The sequence below is a fragment of the Uranotaenia lowii genome, chromosome 1, assembly GCF_029784155.1.
Source record: "Uranotaenia lowii strain MFRU-FL chromosome 1, ASM2978415v1, whole genome shotgun sequence".
NCBI classification, from domain to species: domain Eukaryota; kingdom Metazoa; phylum Arthropoda; class Insecta; order Diptera; family Culicidae; genus Uranotaenia; species Uranotaenia lowii.
The window spans coordinates 85,399,880-85,417,700 of NC_073691.1; the positions used below are offsets into that span (position 1 = coordinate 85,399,880).

Sequence of the window (17,821 nt, forward strand, 5' to 3'; positions counted from 1 at the left end):
GAGTCATCTTTCCGTGTAGGTCGCTCTAGCTTGAGAAGTTTCCTCGACTGTCAAAGAACGATGAGCTTTCGAAGGGCCTGGCAATACCTGAGTCAGTGTCGAGTTATCGTCTTCGGATATTCCTGTTATTAGCTCTTGTTGATCATATTCTTCCTCAAATCAAAGTGCACGAACGTAGCGGCCAGCTATTTCGAATCTGAAAGTGAAATTTAATTTCTTATTAGTGTACGGAAAATACCAAAATTTTGATTTCTTCTATTCTTGTTCCAAAAGCTGAACCAATTGAGAATTTTTATATGGACGGTACCCTAACAGCAAGTGAAGTGAAGGTTGCATTACGGAATATTTAGGTTGTTAACCGAAATATTATTCGACTGTCGGCTCAATACTACATCTTTTTCGGGCTGAAGTTTTGGCAGTTCATTTTGAACGGTAGTCAATTTCTCCAAAATAAGCTTTTTGGAAATCTTTCCATCGTTCGCCGAACGTTTTCTGAAAAAAAAAAACACAAGATCACTTTTTCAGTTATTTTGAATACTAACCGTTTCAGGGAGCTAGGCTTATAACCGGCTTTGCCATAGTCGTAATCCTCTGCATCGAAATCGTCTCCAAATAGCGAAACCTCGACCAGCTTGCGGGCGGCCGCCGTCTTCAAAGCTGTCGATTTTCGAACCGCTGCTTCGTCCCGGCACTTCCTTCCTCTTGGTTGTGGTGGTGGTGGTTGGATTATCCCTCTTGGCAAAAGGACCCGGGGCTTCCTTCCTGGACGGCATCTCAATCTTATACACTTTTCACTAGTTTTAAAAAACCGTCACAAGAATGTTTTCAAAGGTGTGCTCTGACATTAACTATCAAAGAGATGTCCGTGATAGAGACCACCATCTCAGAGCTTTTGCGAAACCTACCAACTTTTGAAGAATTTTATATCCAAATTTAAACTTTTCTTCAAAATTACACTTAAATAAATGTTTGTTTTGTAATGAATTGTTCGATTAGGTAAATCCCTTATTAACAGGGTTGTAAATTTTTAACATTTACATAGTAATTCAAGCAAACGAAGGAGATATAGCCATAAAACTGTGTGATATTGAGTGGGTTTTCTTTACTTGTCAACTTTACTTTGAAAATTTGAGCATGTTCAAAACAATTCGGGGAATCTGCAATACTTACCCTACAATAAATAATACAACGCTTTCTTCTAGTTATTATATTAGGAATATATTTAGGGCTAATCAATTTATACTCCAGAATTTTAACCGGGCAATATTCGGGTAAAAACCAGTTATCATTGAAATTTAAAAAAAAAATCAAAAAATTGAATGAAAAACATTGAAAATCATTCGGAATTATGAGTTCCCTAGAGCTTTGCTGGAAATGAGATAAAAAAAATTTAGTAATCTAGAATGCTTACTTCAAAAGGATAAGTATAAGTATAAATAGTGCAAAACTAATGTATGCACTATTTCCAATAAACAATTTTGAGAAAAACAAAAAGAATTTAAAAAAATAAAGAATTGTAGTTGCTTAAGTTTGTGCAATCTGCAATATTAAGTTCCTCTATTTAATTTCTATTCCAAATCCAGTATAAGTTTTGAAATAAGAATTGAAACTTTTCCAGCTGATAGAACAAAAGTCTTAAACTATTGATTCTGAGGTACCGTAAACTGGGGAAACTTTGATCATCGGGGTAGCTTTGATCAACATGAAATTTTTGCAGGTAATCATTATTAACTTAGTCTGAAATTAAAATGTCTGAAAACTGTTTTCAACGTTTGAAAGCCTAAAAATGGAGTTTCAAATAGGCTAAATTTGGATTGTAGTTGGAAAAGTGTTATATTACTTAAAATTTAATTTTAAAGTTTTGAAATATCTGTTTTTTTTTTAAGACTCACAAACAAACACCTCTTCTGAAAAAATGATAGCATTTAGAAGCAAATGGGTTGTTTTATGTAAAAGTTAAACTTTTTTCCTTTGTATAGGTGTAGTTTTATTGTTATGTTTATGGTCATTCTGTGATAATTTTTTTGCAATTTCAAAAACGGACATTTTCTTAGAGAAAGCCTGTATAAAAAAAATGCCGAAACCGCTATCGAATGGTTGAAATTGAATAAAAAAAAGAATATAGGAACAGTGGGAGGACCTAGGGAATGGCATGAAAGTAAAATTTCATTTATTTTTGAGGCCACAAAATATTGAGAAAAGTTTATAAATTTTGCCCCTCAAGGTATGTAGCAACATTGTCCATCTTTTGAGTATATTTGTTTTTGAAAGAAAAAGTTGAAAAATACAATTGAGTCCAAACAGAAAATTACTGATATCGACGTTTTAAGCCTTTTGTGCTAATTGGTATCAAAACAATAACTTTGAAGATGCTGACATACGTAAATTCCATAGTGATCAAAATTACCCCGAAAAATGAGATCTAGTATTGTAACAAACATTAAGTTCTAGCCACTAATATCGTTTGAATATTCTGCTATCAATGATCATCTTTTAATATTCAATAATACACAGCTCGCTTTTTTTTTATTTCCTCACCTGAAAACAAAATGAATTATGAAATTACAGTTTTGGGTCAACTGATAAACATTGTATGTTATTTGGTCAATCTGGCAATTGCCAAATAATACATAACAAATGTAGCAAATGTAATGGAGCAAAGTATAAGAAAACCCCACTCTCCTCTACTTAATTTTATTGTTCCATTTCATTTTTGTATAACGCACCCGATTTTATTTGACAACAAAGGTCAATCAAGAAAGTTCATCTTTTCTTCAAATTTTGTAAACAATTAGGGGAAAATGAGGATAAATACTTGATCCCTGGGGATACTTGATTCCTTCGCTATATCTCGAAACCGGAATGTCTTACAAATATTAAATGTTCTTGAAAAATGTGTCAAATATAACAAAATAACAATTCTGTTATCTCAACAAATAAAAAAAAAATCGAGTAATTTAATTTTGTTTGAAAAATTTTGGAAAACGTGATTTGAAGATCTTTTTTTCTTTAGAGTATAACATGAACTTCATGATGCTTTTTTTTAAAGCAATAGTGAACTCTCAATTTTTTTTAAGGAAAAGTTTTCCAAAATGTCTGTTGTGGGTTAACTTGATCTCTCGAGTTCAAAAAAATACATTTTTTTCTTCTGAATGGATGTTGATCATTGCTAAGCACAAAATTATTAATATTTACCCAATGATTTATATTTTTCCAAAAACTTTCTTATAAAAACGACTGAAAAATGTGCTTTTAACTGAAAATTATAAAATGGCGCCTCAAAGTATGCAATGACTCTAGGGTAGTAAACAAACTTTTATAATTCTTTTTGTCTGATACTTACAAACTGTGTAATGAGAACTAATGTGGCAAAAATAGTGGCAACGAATATTTTATCTTTGGATTTTGCTTAATTTTTGACTAGGGTCAGGGCACACTGAATTAAGGATCAAGTCTGCTTTAGTAAAAGATCAAGTCTCCTTTAAATCAAAAAAATAGGTATCACATTTTTTTCGTCTCACGAAAATGCTTCCAGTTCATGAATCGTTCTAACTTGTGGAGCATATAAACTTAAAATAACACGCTGTCGTAAAATGCAAAAGACGGCGAGTAGCTAAATTTTCTCAAAAAGATGTGATGAAAATTAGAAAAGGGGATCAAGTATCCCCAATCTCCTCCATAATCTTTTCACATACCGGAAGTATGCATTCCATTTGCAAACTAAGTCGTTTTGCATTTTTAATGTTGTCACGTCATGCTGCTTAATGCCGTTTTCGCGTCATGACAATTTCAGAATTATGTTCATAATGAAAAGGTATTACAATAAAAAGAATAATACTCAAAGCAATTCTCTAATTATACGATTCCCCAAACTCCATTACTGCTTTTTACCAAACAAGAATAATGACATAAACTCTTCTATAGCACAACATTTCCAACTCATTTTGTTTCGTTCTGGCTTCGATTGTGTTTCTAACACTCAATAAATTCAATCGAAGTTCTGATTCCATCAAACATGAGATAGAGAAAAAAACCACCAAATCGGGCGAGGGTTCAATAAAACGTGACAAACTAGTATATTCTATACTCATGCCCCCGGGGCCTAAGCGTTTATATGGTATATCATAACTTATGGAGATGGTGGCAACATTTCGATTAGTAACGTCCTTGTAAGGCCAAACTTCTATCGAAGAAGTTCTATCGATTGGAGTGCAATTATCAGTTTTTCAAGAGTCTAAGACATAAACTAGATTATATTATTTTATAGTGCTTCTGGCGATGGATCCACTTATGTAGCTTTTTTGTTGTTCAAAATAAAAACGGTTTAAAAGGATTATTCGAATACATCATTAACGGAAACTCGTTCTTGTCCTAGGGGCGAGTCGGGCCTTCATGATTGGTCAGCAAAATTATTCGCAGCAGAACGTTTTAGGTACAAGAAGTAGAGTAGGTAGCAGCCATATAAGTATGTGCCCAAACGTTGACCAAAGTCACTTAAAATGATTTCACCACACTCTCGAAGTGGACTCTCTTGAAGCGTTAAACTAAATCGAATGGATCATTGGTTTTGTGTTCATTAATTTGCTGTAACTTCTTTTCCGCTTAGATCGTTCCATCTAGAAGAATTTATGGGCTCGAAATAGCCGGTTATTAATGACGGACACCATTGGTTGCATTTTTTTGTTACTTTTTACGAAAAGTGCTCGCCGTCTTGGCAGAACCGGAGTAAAAATGGCAAAAGTATCAACTTCAGAACGTTCGACATACCTACCTTCTACTTGGTGCTAGTTTGCAGACAAGTGTGGGTGCCAGCAAGTTAGAAATCCAACCAAAGCATATTGCATCGTACCAGTATAAGAAATAGTACGCTTCTCTGCACCGATTGTTCCGCCATAAGAAAACGACAAGCTGTAGCATGTGCAAAATGGTGATCGAATTTCTTTTTTATGTATGTTGGAATCTCTACTTTTCCCCCCTTCTTAGCAATGTTCTCGCTGTACGAGCACACGGAGCTTGTTAAAATTGCCAATTGGTTGTAAGACGAAAAAAAAGTCCCCACGTGCATAAGCTTTTAGTTCTGCGGAACAGCAGTAATCGAAAAGTAATAACGTGGATATTGCCATTTTGATTCCCATAACGTCAGTAGTTTTTTTTCCTGTGCGATCTGAGAAGCAATCAGTTTGTTACATATACAATGTTATACTTTTAAAAAATCTTTATTATGACTTATTTTATGTAATTAAATAATATGGATAAAATCCTGCAGAATATTTCTTACACATCCACAAACACAGACCTTGCTTCCGCGTAGAATATACATGCATTGCCCTAGGGCCGAGGCCGAAGCCCTACAATGTTTGGAAACCTCACAGCAGCCGGTTGCAATAAATCTTCTCCCAGGTGAACCAATTTTCTGCTCTTCCGCTTCCCCGAACGATCAAGATCGATCGTTGAACGAGAAAAATTCCATCACGACTACCATTGAAGTTCGAATAAAAGCCTTTCCATACCTCAACATCGTCATTCTGAGTTGAGATCACTGCAAGGCATTGAGGGTACCAACTTCGGGGCTGCCGACATTCTTGCTTGAGTGCTACCACCTGCTACATGCAAGTTACAAAGAGCAGCGCCGTGGGGGTGTTTTATTTTGGCGCGCATATTTAGCTTTTTTGTAGCTCGAGTTAACTGGTCTTTACTTACCCTTGCTGCTTGATCTGGTTTCTACACAATGAAATCTTGAATTCAGTGGCGTAGGAAACTAATAAATAAACCGAAAAAATAACTATGAATCCAATGGAAAACTTAATTAATTCAGATTTCTTAATTTGTTCATTGCATCTGAATTTATTCTTAATTAATGCAGATGCATCATTAAACGATTCTTTTTATCAATTTTAGCCTATCAAAACACATTCTTCTCTTTGACATTTTTTTATATAATAGAAGACCCAAAATTACTACCCTGCGATACACCTAAAGTCGGAATAATATCTGAAGATTAAAACATGCCGATAACGCCAAAAGACGATCTTTTAAGTAGTTTCTGGGCCATGCGTATTAGACTAAGTCGATTTGGGATCATTTTTGAATTTCTCAAACCCTGGGTTCTAAAATGCTTCGTTTTGGTTAAAAACTCATCCATGATTTTTGCAGAATTTTTAAGTAACGTTTCCAAGAGTAAATTTGACGTTTGTATGGCAAAATTGAATATTTTGTAGAACCCAGCCGGTCATGGTTTTGGTGCCAATTTATTAATTCTTTAAAGGAAATTTTCCGCTGAACACTTCTGTCGAAATTCATAACTCCGTATCTTATTTGACAAAAAAGTTATCAGCCAGGTGTATGAAAAAACAATAAATTCAAATGACATCACTGCTGGGTGCCTAGCGATGACTACACTGATAAATCATTTAACACATTTTGCAAAATAGTTTCACACATTATCTGCAAATGTATGGTGCTGTCAAACTGGAGTGTAATTTTTACACACCGCGCAAGTTGTTAATTTACACATTGTCCAAATGAGCCGAGAGAAGAAAGTGTGTGAAAATACCAAATTAAGCAGTTTGAAAACCATCAAGAAGACAAACCAGTTGAAAAAAAGTTTCAATAAAATTAAAAACTGCGTCGTCAGAGGTAATTTTGGTAAGTTTCCGAAATAAGATCAATATTTAAAAAATAATTCATTTATAATTTATATTAATATTTTTGAGTTCGTGTGTATCAAGAGTCAAGACAGCTGTCAACAGCTGCTTGGAAGAATGAATCCTGGACTTTTGAGATATCACTCTCCTCCATGCAGATGTGCAGCGAATTTTTATATTCAGCGTAAAGCAAATAAAAATACTCTGAAAAGCATGTCTTCGAATATTTGATTTCGAATCATAAGTTTATATTGCGTCCTCCCTGAGCTCATATTGCTTAACTTTACACATTTGGCCCGTGAATCTTTGTACATTTCACACATTTTCTCATTTCAAACGCTTTTTGCATAATGTGTGAAACGCTCACATTCATTTTCTTAAGCGATGTTTTACATTAATGTGCAGCAGTACCATCTCACATTTAATGTGTTGGTCTTCTTATTTCCATAATGTCTGATATTTCACACATTAATGTATGGAATGATTTGTCAGTGTACTGAAATGAGGTACACTCAGCCGAAAAAGGAACGTTCAATTTATCTGGATTTTCATGTAGCCACTCGTTACGTGATTTTTTTCTTGGTTTACGTGAAGCAGTTAGGAGTTAATAAAAAATCACCTGATCGTTACGTGAAATTCATATAGTTGAATGTCGTCAAAACAAAGACACATTCGTTTTACGTGACAATCCAGTGATCCGCCAAGTACTGAGGGATTTGGTGCATTCTATATGATGTTCACGTAAACCTGAATGGCTCATTCAGGTAAAATCTGTGTGAAGGAATACCAGTTTCAATATTGTTTATTGTTTATTGTTTATTGAAAATAATATCATCTGACATAGGTGTCTTAATGATCTACTTAATACTATTTGTACATAACATTATAGGCATTCTTAGTTTCGTAATTGTACGCTTAAATCAGATTCAATCCAACGTCTAAAAATTGAAATGGATACATTAAAGTCAAAGTGTGTAAAATGACGTAAAAAACATGTTATTGCGGAACGTAGAGGGTCGTTGCTGCCATAGCGTGTACTTCTTGATTACAGAGAGAGCCAATTTCGATTGCGAAGAGTTCGTTCTGGTGCATAGATGTTACATCGGGAAAGCAGCCATGCGCAATCGATTTCGTTCCGTAAAATCTTTGCCACGAATAGAGATTGGCCGATGGAATGACGATTCGATAGCATCTGGAGACCAAGCAGGGCACAACGATGAGCATAAGGTGGCAGGTTTAAAGAATTCTCCCAGGGTAGCTCATGAAGAGCATAACGCACAAATCGTCGTTGAATTGCCTCAAAACGCGTAATCTAAGCAGCTTCGAAAGGCCACCATACCAGGTTCGCCGATTCCAGTATTGATCGAACCAGGCAGCAATACAGAGCTCGCAAGCAGATCGGATCGGTGAATTCTTTACTCAAACGTATGATGAATCCCAGCATGCGGTTTGCCTTTTCAAGTACCACAGAGTAATGACGTTTAAAAGTCATACGACTGTCCAATAAGACGCCAAGATCCTTTATTTCCTCCACACGATGCAACTGCTCACCCAGTATATTGTAATTATACAAGAACGGATGTTTCCTGCGCCCCCCCCCACTACGAAACGCCCAAAACCAATAAATTACAGGCACACCAGCTCACTACTATGTCCAGGAAGCGTTGTAACGCGTAACAATCAGCTAGACTGTTTATAACTAAATATATTTTTAGATCGTCCGCATACTGGAGAACGCCACATCCCATGAGTAGCAAATTTATATCATTACAGAACAGCGTAAACAATAATGGACCCAGATTGCTGCCTTGTGGTACGCCAGAGTTTGGAATGAAATCAAAAGATTCAGCAGAATCAATTTTAACAGCTAATCGGTGATTCGTTAGGTAACTTTTTATCCATGCACACAGTCTTTCGGAAAATCCTAAGCGTTGCAATTTTTTCAGGAGGATTTCATGATTTACTGAATCGAATGCAGCTGATATATCTGTGTAAATAGCATCGATTTGTTTGCCGCCATCCATTTTCGATATACAGAAGGATGTGAAAACTGTTAGATTTGAAGTTACCGATCGTTAAGGGAAAAATCCATGCTGATTCTCAGAGATCCAGTTCCGACAAGCTGAGAACATAACATCGTTGACGATCCTCACCAAAACCTTTGAGCATGCAGCTAGCGATGTGACACCTCTGTAATTAAGAACATGTTGTTTGTCGCCTTTTTTGTGGACTGGACTCATATGCGATTTTTTCCAGATGGAAGGGAATTTCTGTTGTACTAGGGACTGATTAAAGATGTGGGTAAGAGGTTTTATCAGTGAATTGCGACATTTTTTCAATACGCACGCTGGTATTCCATCTTGTCCGAATAAAGTGGAATACTTCAAATTAATGATAGCCTCTGAGACCATTTCCTCACTAATAGCAAAAACGTCCAGATCCAGAACATCAATGGGTAATCGCGTGACGGCAGTGTTTAACTGATCGGCAGTTGGCGATTCGACTGAACAGATACTGGAGAAGTGCGTTGCAAAAAGGTTGCATTTTTCAGCAGGTGACGTAGCAAATCTACTATTTAATTGGAGTATCGCAGGAAGACCGGATTCTTACTGAATCAAAGCAATCGAAAGATTCCTTTTAATTTAACCACGGTAAATGAAAAGTTCATATACCAGTATTTCGATAGCAACTTACTACCTTCTTCAGTGAACGTTTTCGATCACTGAAGAAGGTAGTAAGTTGCTATCGAAATACTGGTATATGAACTTTTCATTTACCGTGGTTGAATTAAAAGGAATCTTTCGATTGCTTTGATTCAGTTGAATCATTCAACCAAGTTGGCTCATACCACAACAGACCGGATTCTTTCCGTTTGGAGTTCACAAATTTCCAGAACTGTTATGGATTACGCCGAAGTTTACTCTGAGTGCGATTTACATAAAGGCGATAGCAAAGTCGATTGTATATCCTATATCGTTTTGTAGCATCATTAAGTTTGATTTTTTGTAAATGGGCATCTGGAATTACAAAACTTCCGCAGCAATTTCGAACGTGTCTGTTTCAAACGCTTCAGGTGAGCATTAGTCCAAGGAGGTCGAAGAGGAGGCCGCACCAGGGGTACGGATTGGTCAAAAACATCATCCAAAATTGCGCAAAAAGTACTAACAGCCATATCAACATCAGTACAGCTATGGAAATTAGACCAATCATATTCAGAGAGAACACGGTTGATTGTATCGAAATCCGCACGACTAAAGTCACGAGCAGATGTATCGAAAACCTCTACAAACTGAATGGGATTCGGGAACGAAATTTCAAATTGTAAAGGAGGATGATACATGTCTATTGGGACGACGACATAGCTGGCCTCGATTATGGAGCTGATCATAATAGATTCATCCGAAAAAACCAAATCCAACGTTCGATTTTGGAAGTTACGTATCCCGTTTCGTTGATTCATTCCATTCAATGTTGTTCCGTCCAAGAGTTGAGCACTAAATAGCAGTGTTCAATAATGAGGAAGAATCCAGCACCATGCTGTTACTTGGTCCAGGAATCCACGACAATTGCGGCTGATTGAAGTCACCAAGAAAAATAATACTACAGGGTGTCGACTCATATCTGGTAATAAAATTCCCTGATTTTCCCTGATTTTCCAGTCGTTTTTCCAGAAAATTTCAGGTTCGAAAAACAACCTGAGGAAGCAACTTAAAGTTATAAAAAATATATTTCCCCCGAAAATAAACGCACAGAAAGCTTTGAGTCGAGAATACTAATTTATTACGATAATTTTAAAGGAAGTATTATTTGTGATATTAAACATTTAAAGATAAGTCAGCCAGTTCTTATTCTTATGATTTTAGCATAACAATTTTCTCTTGCAAGCTATCAGCTTTCTTCTGTGCGTCTTCCAAAATTTTCCTCCGTTTCACCTCAAGCGATTTTGCTTCCGCTTCTCGATGACCCTTCATCAGCTTTGTTTGGTCTGATTCAAGAGCTTCCTTTTTGCGGCGATCTTTGTCTTCCAAATACAGAGCATGTGAATTTCGAACTCTCTGAATAAGTTTGTTGGAAATTTGGACTGATTTTATCCCTCCAGCATAAAAAACAGCATCATAGATTTGTCGTTTAGCCACCACTGATTCTTCACGCATATTTTGGAAGAGATATTCGGAATTTACTGAAAAACCAAATTCAACATTCGCGTTGCCATGTGAAAGACAGCAGATCATTTTGACGATGTTGAAGAATTCTGGACACTTGGCATTTGCTGGCACTCCACTCCAAAAAGGATCCAGCCTTTCTTTGCTACGGTCATAATTATCAAATTTATCGCCTCTGGCAATCACTCCGGAATACTGCTGTACTGCTAAATCTGCCGAGGATCCACTAATGCGTCCAGTATCTGTCAATATACCTAGTCAAAGTTTTCTCAAATCGTTTTTTAACTGCCGGATCAAGGCAAGAGGCGGCCTTGGTGATCGCTTCATTAACTTAAGTACAATTGTCTCCTTTGCAGTCGATACGAAATTGCAGAACTTGCTTTTCGTTGAGCTTAGGACATTTTTTCATATCATTCTTAGTGTCATATCCGAGAACAATGTCTTTCGATGGTAATCAAAAAATCAAAGGGCTAACGACAATTACATGATCAACGTACACTGAAGTAAATTTTTAAGCAGATAATAAACTATGACGTTTCAATTTCTTCAAATAAAATCAGGATCATTATTTTTTCCCTGATTGGTGGAAAAATTCCCTGATATTCCCTGATGCAAATTGAATTCCCTGATTTTCCCTGATTTTCCAGGTTTTTCCAGGTAGTCGACACCCTGTACTACTTGAAGGGTGTCGTAGTCTAGCTTCTGATAACGCATCAACATGTAAATCGATAATTGAGCTATCCTGACTTTTTTCCGGTGGAATATATGCTGATCCAATCAAGAATGAGTTACTTCCATTGGACACCTTCACCCACAAGTTTTCTTTTCGATTGATGAACTAAGCTTGCTTGAAACCGCTATGAGGACCCTGCCACCTCGACTACGACGGCTATTGGCACTATTTCTGTCGCAGCGAAAAACATTAAACTCAGAACCGAATAGTTGACTAGAAGGTATTGAAGAATCAAGCCAGGTTTCGGTGAATGTGTAGATTTCGTAGCATAGTTCAGATGCGGCAATAAAGCATTCAGAAATTTTAGATTTCAAACCACGCACGTTCTGGTAATACAGGCGCAGAATGTTCATGGATGGCTCAATAATGTGTTGCGATGTTTTCTGATATGGCGCAGATCCGACAGTTGGTGCATAAAGACAAAAAAACTGAGTGATGGAGAAGCTGATATTCATTTCGTAAGTAATAAAATTTTCTTTTGTGGTTAGTAGTTATGTTCATCTTTTTTTTTTCACAGGATTTGATATTGAGGCAGCTGAAACGGCCAAGCAACCGCTGAAGAGGAAGAACAAATTCCATTTTTCGACGAATTTTTGTTCAATGAATTGAGTGGTGTTTCAAAGTGTCAGTTTAAAAGTGTTATGAAAATTCAAGTGTTAAATATGTTATTTTGTCGACTAATAAAGTTAACATTCGAAATCAAAAAATTTTCATTTGAAATATCCGGAAAAAACCTCCCTACGTTAATATTACAATGAAATCTACATACGTGGATTGTACGTAGCAGAACAAATTCCTACCCACATTCGATCTACGTTGAATTCACGTACAACTCATATGAAAATTACGTGAATTCTGCTTGCTGCGCGAGCTCTGTTTGCTACCTGAAATTCACGTAGGTTTCACATGATTTTCATGGTGGCAAAAATCTATGTACATTTTCACGCAGCGTTCAGTGAAAAGTTTAGTAGAATTCACGTAATTTTCATATGAGTTGCTAGTGAATTACACTTGAAGCGTAAGAGGGAGGGATTTGCTCTGCTACATTCGATTCACGTAAATTCCAATAAAATATTAACGTATTGTGTTTTCTTTTGCATACTTAAAGAAAATTTTAAAAAGTAATTTTATTAAGCAGTATACATAAAAAAATAACTTTTCATTTCCACTTACACTATTTACAAAAAATTCATAACACATAAGTGTATTCGGTGCGCCTCCGTTGCAGTTGCTTGATCAACCAACAGCTCAAATACCACATCCTGGAAATGGCAAAAGATATAAATTACAATACTACAACAACATATTTATTACTTACGAAAAAACAGCTGCTAGCTAGATCACCAAAAAGCTTCTATTTGTCAGCTGATCCACTCCATATTGAGAATTCTGTTCCATCACATAGATTTTACGTGAATGAACCATTCAGAGTTATGTGAACATCACATAGAATACATCAGTTTCGTCTATACTTTAAGGACCACTTGATTTTCACGTAAATCTAATGTGTCTTTGTTTTGACAGTATTCTTCTATGTGAATTTCACGTAAGAATCAAGTGGTTTTGTAGTAGCTTCTAAGTGCTTCACGTAAATCAAGCAAAAATTTACGAAATGAGTGGCTACGTGAAAATCCAATGATTTTAACGTTCCTTTTTCGGCTGAGTGTAGAGATTTTTAGTTGAACCTCCGTAGAGAATTTGAAATCAACACGACAGAGCGAACGCACACTACAGTGAAAAATGTTTTCACCGTGGAGAGCAACAGCGACGGCAGCTGGCTTGGCTTACTGCGTTAACCAATATTTACATACGAAGTTGACCACTCGCCTTAAACATTCATCGTTTCTTGATTCTTGTTATGCACACCATCGTGTTTGTTTTTGTGTTTGCTTTTTCGTGGCTTGAATCTGTCGGCCCTGTGTTTTCACCGTGGTGCTCTACACTCAGAAATGAAAAAATATAAAAAAAAACATTTATATTTAATAGCTCAGTAATTTCTTTGTGTGTAACTATTGCGGTAATTAAAAAATAAGTATTCAGTTATTATTTTTTAATGCATTGGAAATATTTCTCGAGAAGAAATATTTCAGTGCATAAAATCTATAACCGAAACATTTCGTTCTTCTTGTTTTGCTCATTTGTAACGTTTGTTTACATTGGAATTGTGGAAAATTGTGCGCGGTTGTAAATAAAGTGAATTAATTCGTAATTTAACATCGAAATGGACCATATAGAGGCCCAACTGGGGGCAGATCTAACGGAGCACCTTCGAGATAAGAAAAAAATCCCACACCGAAAAAACTTTTCACATGAACGCTACGTGAAAATGTACATAGATTTTTGCCACCATGAAAATCACGTGAAACCTACGTGAATTTCAGGTAGCAAACAGAAGTCGAACAGCAAGCAATATTCACGTAATTTTCATATGAGTTGTAGGTGAAGCGTACGTGAAAATAATGTAGATCGGAAGTGAATAAGGATTCGATCCACTGCATTTTATTAAAATATGAACGTATTGTTTTGTATTTCACATCAATGCAATAAAAAATAATTAATTCGGAGAAAAGAATTTATTCAGCTGAATTAATAACACATCACAATATTTATTTTGTTACACTTAACTATTTACAATTTTACTGCACTTATTATATATTTCACTACTCACTTCACAACGTCTTCGAAAAATTGTATTCAATTTGGCTCCATATAGCGGTTGGCTGATCGTTCCAGCTGCTCCAATTCCGCATCCTGTTGAAATGGCAAATTATGTAAATAACAGTCAAACAGTGATATTTTTACTATACTTACGAAGTTACAGCTTCTCCGTCACAAAAAAAACTTCTCTTTTGGCAGCCGATAGATCTTGGATTCAGGCGCGCCATATTGGTTACCTTTTTTCTTTCACAATGATTTCACGTAATCGAGCCGTTCAGAGCTACGTGAACATAACATAAAATTCAACAAACCCGTTTGTGATCGGCGGTTCACTGGATTTTCACGTAAATCGAACGTGTCTTTGTTTTGAAAGCATGACAACTACAGGAATTTCACGTAGGGATTATGTGATTTCATATTAGCTTCTAGGTGCTTCACGTAAACCAAGCAAAAATTCACGTAGCGAGGGCCTACGTGAAAATCCAGGTGAATTTAATGTTTCCTTTTCGGATGAGTGCATTACACATCAAGGTGCAAGCAAGGGTAATCAAAAACTCCCTGTAAGTTTTTCTTTCCAATCCTATGCATATTCTTATCATGTGAAATAATATTTAAAAAAAAATCTCTGTAGACAAGTTTTAGATTAGGCTCAAAATTTTAAATTTTGGAAATGAAATAAAAATTCTTGTTTTGAAATTCAAATATCTAGTGAAGTGCAGATGATCTATATCTATATCGTTTTAAATGAAGTTTAGATAAAGCTATGGTTTTTTTTTACCGGTGAAGAGATATAAATAATTGGATGTATGATTGCTTAACATCAATATAGCATGTGACTTTATTTAACGATTGCTAATTTTTTTTAACATTCCGTAACAAAATATTTGTTAATGATAATCTTTTTTATATACTTTCAGAAAACGGAGTAGACACAGTTCAGCTTCTTCTGCTTCTAACCGAGAACGACATACTAAACAAACTAGGATTAAAACTTGGCCAGTGGATGAAAATCTGTTCAGTCCAAGCATCGTTGCAATCTAATTTGGTTCCAAAATCAGTTCCACAGGTACTTCAATTATTTGTACAACATAATGATTATATATATAAAATTATTTTGTGTAATTACAGCACTCGCCTTTGACATTCGAACATACCGACTTCGAAATCAATGAATCGCTTGTTGTTGATTTCACAAATAGCTGTCCTGTAGCGCAAGATTTATTATACAATAAGCTGAGAGGTGACAAAGTAATTTCAAGAAATGATAAGAATTTACTCGTAAAAACGTTTTGCATCCACTTTTTCCAGCACCTAATCAATCAAAAAAAGGTACGTGACTTTTAATAATTTAAATTTCACTCGAAGTCCCTGTTTTATGGCGCTTAGGTCAAAGGGGTGCAAGTGCCTGTTGTACGAAAATCGTCAAACTCAGAATTATTTGAATGTATGTATTTTCTTTTTAGGTCTATAAAACTGCAATTAAAAAAATAATTCGCTAAGTCGATTGTTCGAGCTTTCAAACGGTTGAAGAGCTTTGAAGTGGGAAAACCAGAAGAGGTAACAATATGAACGAATAATTTTAAAACAATATTTATACACAGGACAGGACCGATCATGAAAATAGGTTGCACGCACATAGATTTTCAACTTTGCATTTCGATAACTTGGAAATTTTTTTTTAAACTTTGAAATACGAAAATTTTTCTTTTGGACTTCAATATTCACATATGACCCAGCGCATCTTTTCGAAAATTCACTGAAAGATTTTTGGAAACTAAAGTAAACTTGTGTCAAATTTTTAAAAATATCTTTTGGCACGAACAAAGTTACGCGAGGTAGAGCAAGCCTCTTTTAGCTTCTTTCGCGAATATTTTTTCATTCGAAAATCTGATCTAACTATAATAAAAAGTTAAATTAAAAAATATAATCAGAGTTAAGTTATGGATGTGTAAAGTTAAAAGTTATGTACGTGCATCGCAGTTTCTAAAGAATTATGAACGGTACTGTAGGTAGGTGTAGATAGGTAGTTAAGTATTTATGTAACATTTCTTAAATTTTCGTTTCTTTTCTTTTTTTAGTTCCGAGTTTTTCTGGGAGAAAAACGGGAAGGCGACAGGAAAGCACACCGGATACATAGAAAACTGGGTGAGGAATGTGATTTTAAAAAAAGCGTCTGGAAAAAGGACCGGACTCCACAAAAATCTAACAGCGCACGCAATCGTCTCTTTGGCAGAAGATAACGATTTCGAAACAGCTACATTCCTGTTGCTGAGAACTTTGAGATATAGGAACCGACTACGTTCACAACAAAAAACTGAGGATATTCTCAAGACGTTTTTCGTATTACTGGATACAGATTTAGTAAGGAAATTTACAGTACTGTTCATAATTGTTTAAAACACGCGCACTGTCACCTCGAGTTTGAACTTTCATAACTTTTTTCTCTGATGATATTTTTTTCTTAAATTTTCTGAGTAACATACATAGATCAACGATTTCCCTATTATTTCTCAAGATTTGTGGTCTGAGATACAGTAATTTTACGAAAATCGAACTTTTACCATTCGAACTGCAACATCTCAGGAATTACGTATACAGCCTATTTTTTAAATCAGAAGAGTGAAAGAGTGCATGCATGTCTAGAAGTTTTAAAAAAGTCCTATCCACGGGATCAAAAGTTTTGCGAGGTTCAATATTTCGGGTATATTTTTCATGCGAAAATCAAAAAATTCTTCTCGCAAAACGAGAAAATCTTAATCTAACTTCCATAGCTTTATTCAGTTACTCATAAAGATACTTCACAGACACCACCTTTCTCTGATCGAACCAGCTTAAGACGTCTCGGAAAGTCGCGAAGTCGCAAAGTCAGCAAGCGGCGCGCACGTGCTCCATCGACACGGTCTCGTATAATCTTTTACAGCCTTGGAGTTCTCACAGACCTTGGTCGTCCAGATCGTGCCTTGCCCTTGGTGCCTCCGGTCTCTAGGTACCGATTTATGGTTCGGTACACGAATTTCCGGTTGATTCCGAGCGGTTTTAGTTGTTTGAATATGTGTCCGGGTTTGTACCCTCTCACATATTCAGCGATAATAGCTGCTCTTATCTCTGCCATAGCTCACAACTCAATCTAAACAAACTGCACAGAAATTGAACTCTGCCACTTTGGGCAGCAAAGTAAGCCCTTTCATTTGAGATATAGATGGTACCAGAGAGATGCAACGTGTAGGCTACAGGCGACCCCAAAAAACTGTGACCGGACTTTTTTGTCACCCTGTAGAAACCATTCAGATACCACGTGGACAGAAAAATTTAGTGAACATATTTGAAATATCATTCGTCTCGCATCACTTACCACAGCCAGACGTGTTTTTTTTTCCTCTATCTCTCGCGGTGTGATAAAAGTGCAATAGTGCAAAATAGTTTTACCATCAGTGCCTCTTGCATCATCCGTTGGGGATGCTATCAATCCGGACTTAAGTGCCGTAATCGATAGCGAAACCCCAGAACAGGAGTGAATCACCGGTTGTTCGGCTGAAGGCATTCGGCCTTGCTGCTGTGTGTCGTCTTCAACAAAACAAAGTGGAAACAAAGGGACCACGTTTTTTGGATCCACAGCAGACTGG

The 17,821-nt window shown here is 36.1% G+C and overlaps 1 protein-coding gene across 1 annotated transcript in view; it reads right to left on the reverse strand.

The window, feature by feature from the left end:
• Positions 1-335: 335 nt before the first annotated feature.
• LOC129737585 (uncharacterized) overlaps positions 336-17,821 on the reverse strand; it is a 40,622-nt gene continuing 23,136 nt past the window's right edge. Inside the window, exons 2-3 of the mRNA XM_055728745.1 lie at positions 543-794; positions 336-492 (exon numbers count right to left, since the gene is read on the reverse strand). Of these exons, the coding sequence (XP_055584720.1) occupies positions 336-492; positions 543-794 (409 nt within the window). The remainder of the gene's footprint in view (positions 493-542; positions 795-17,821) is intronic.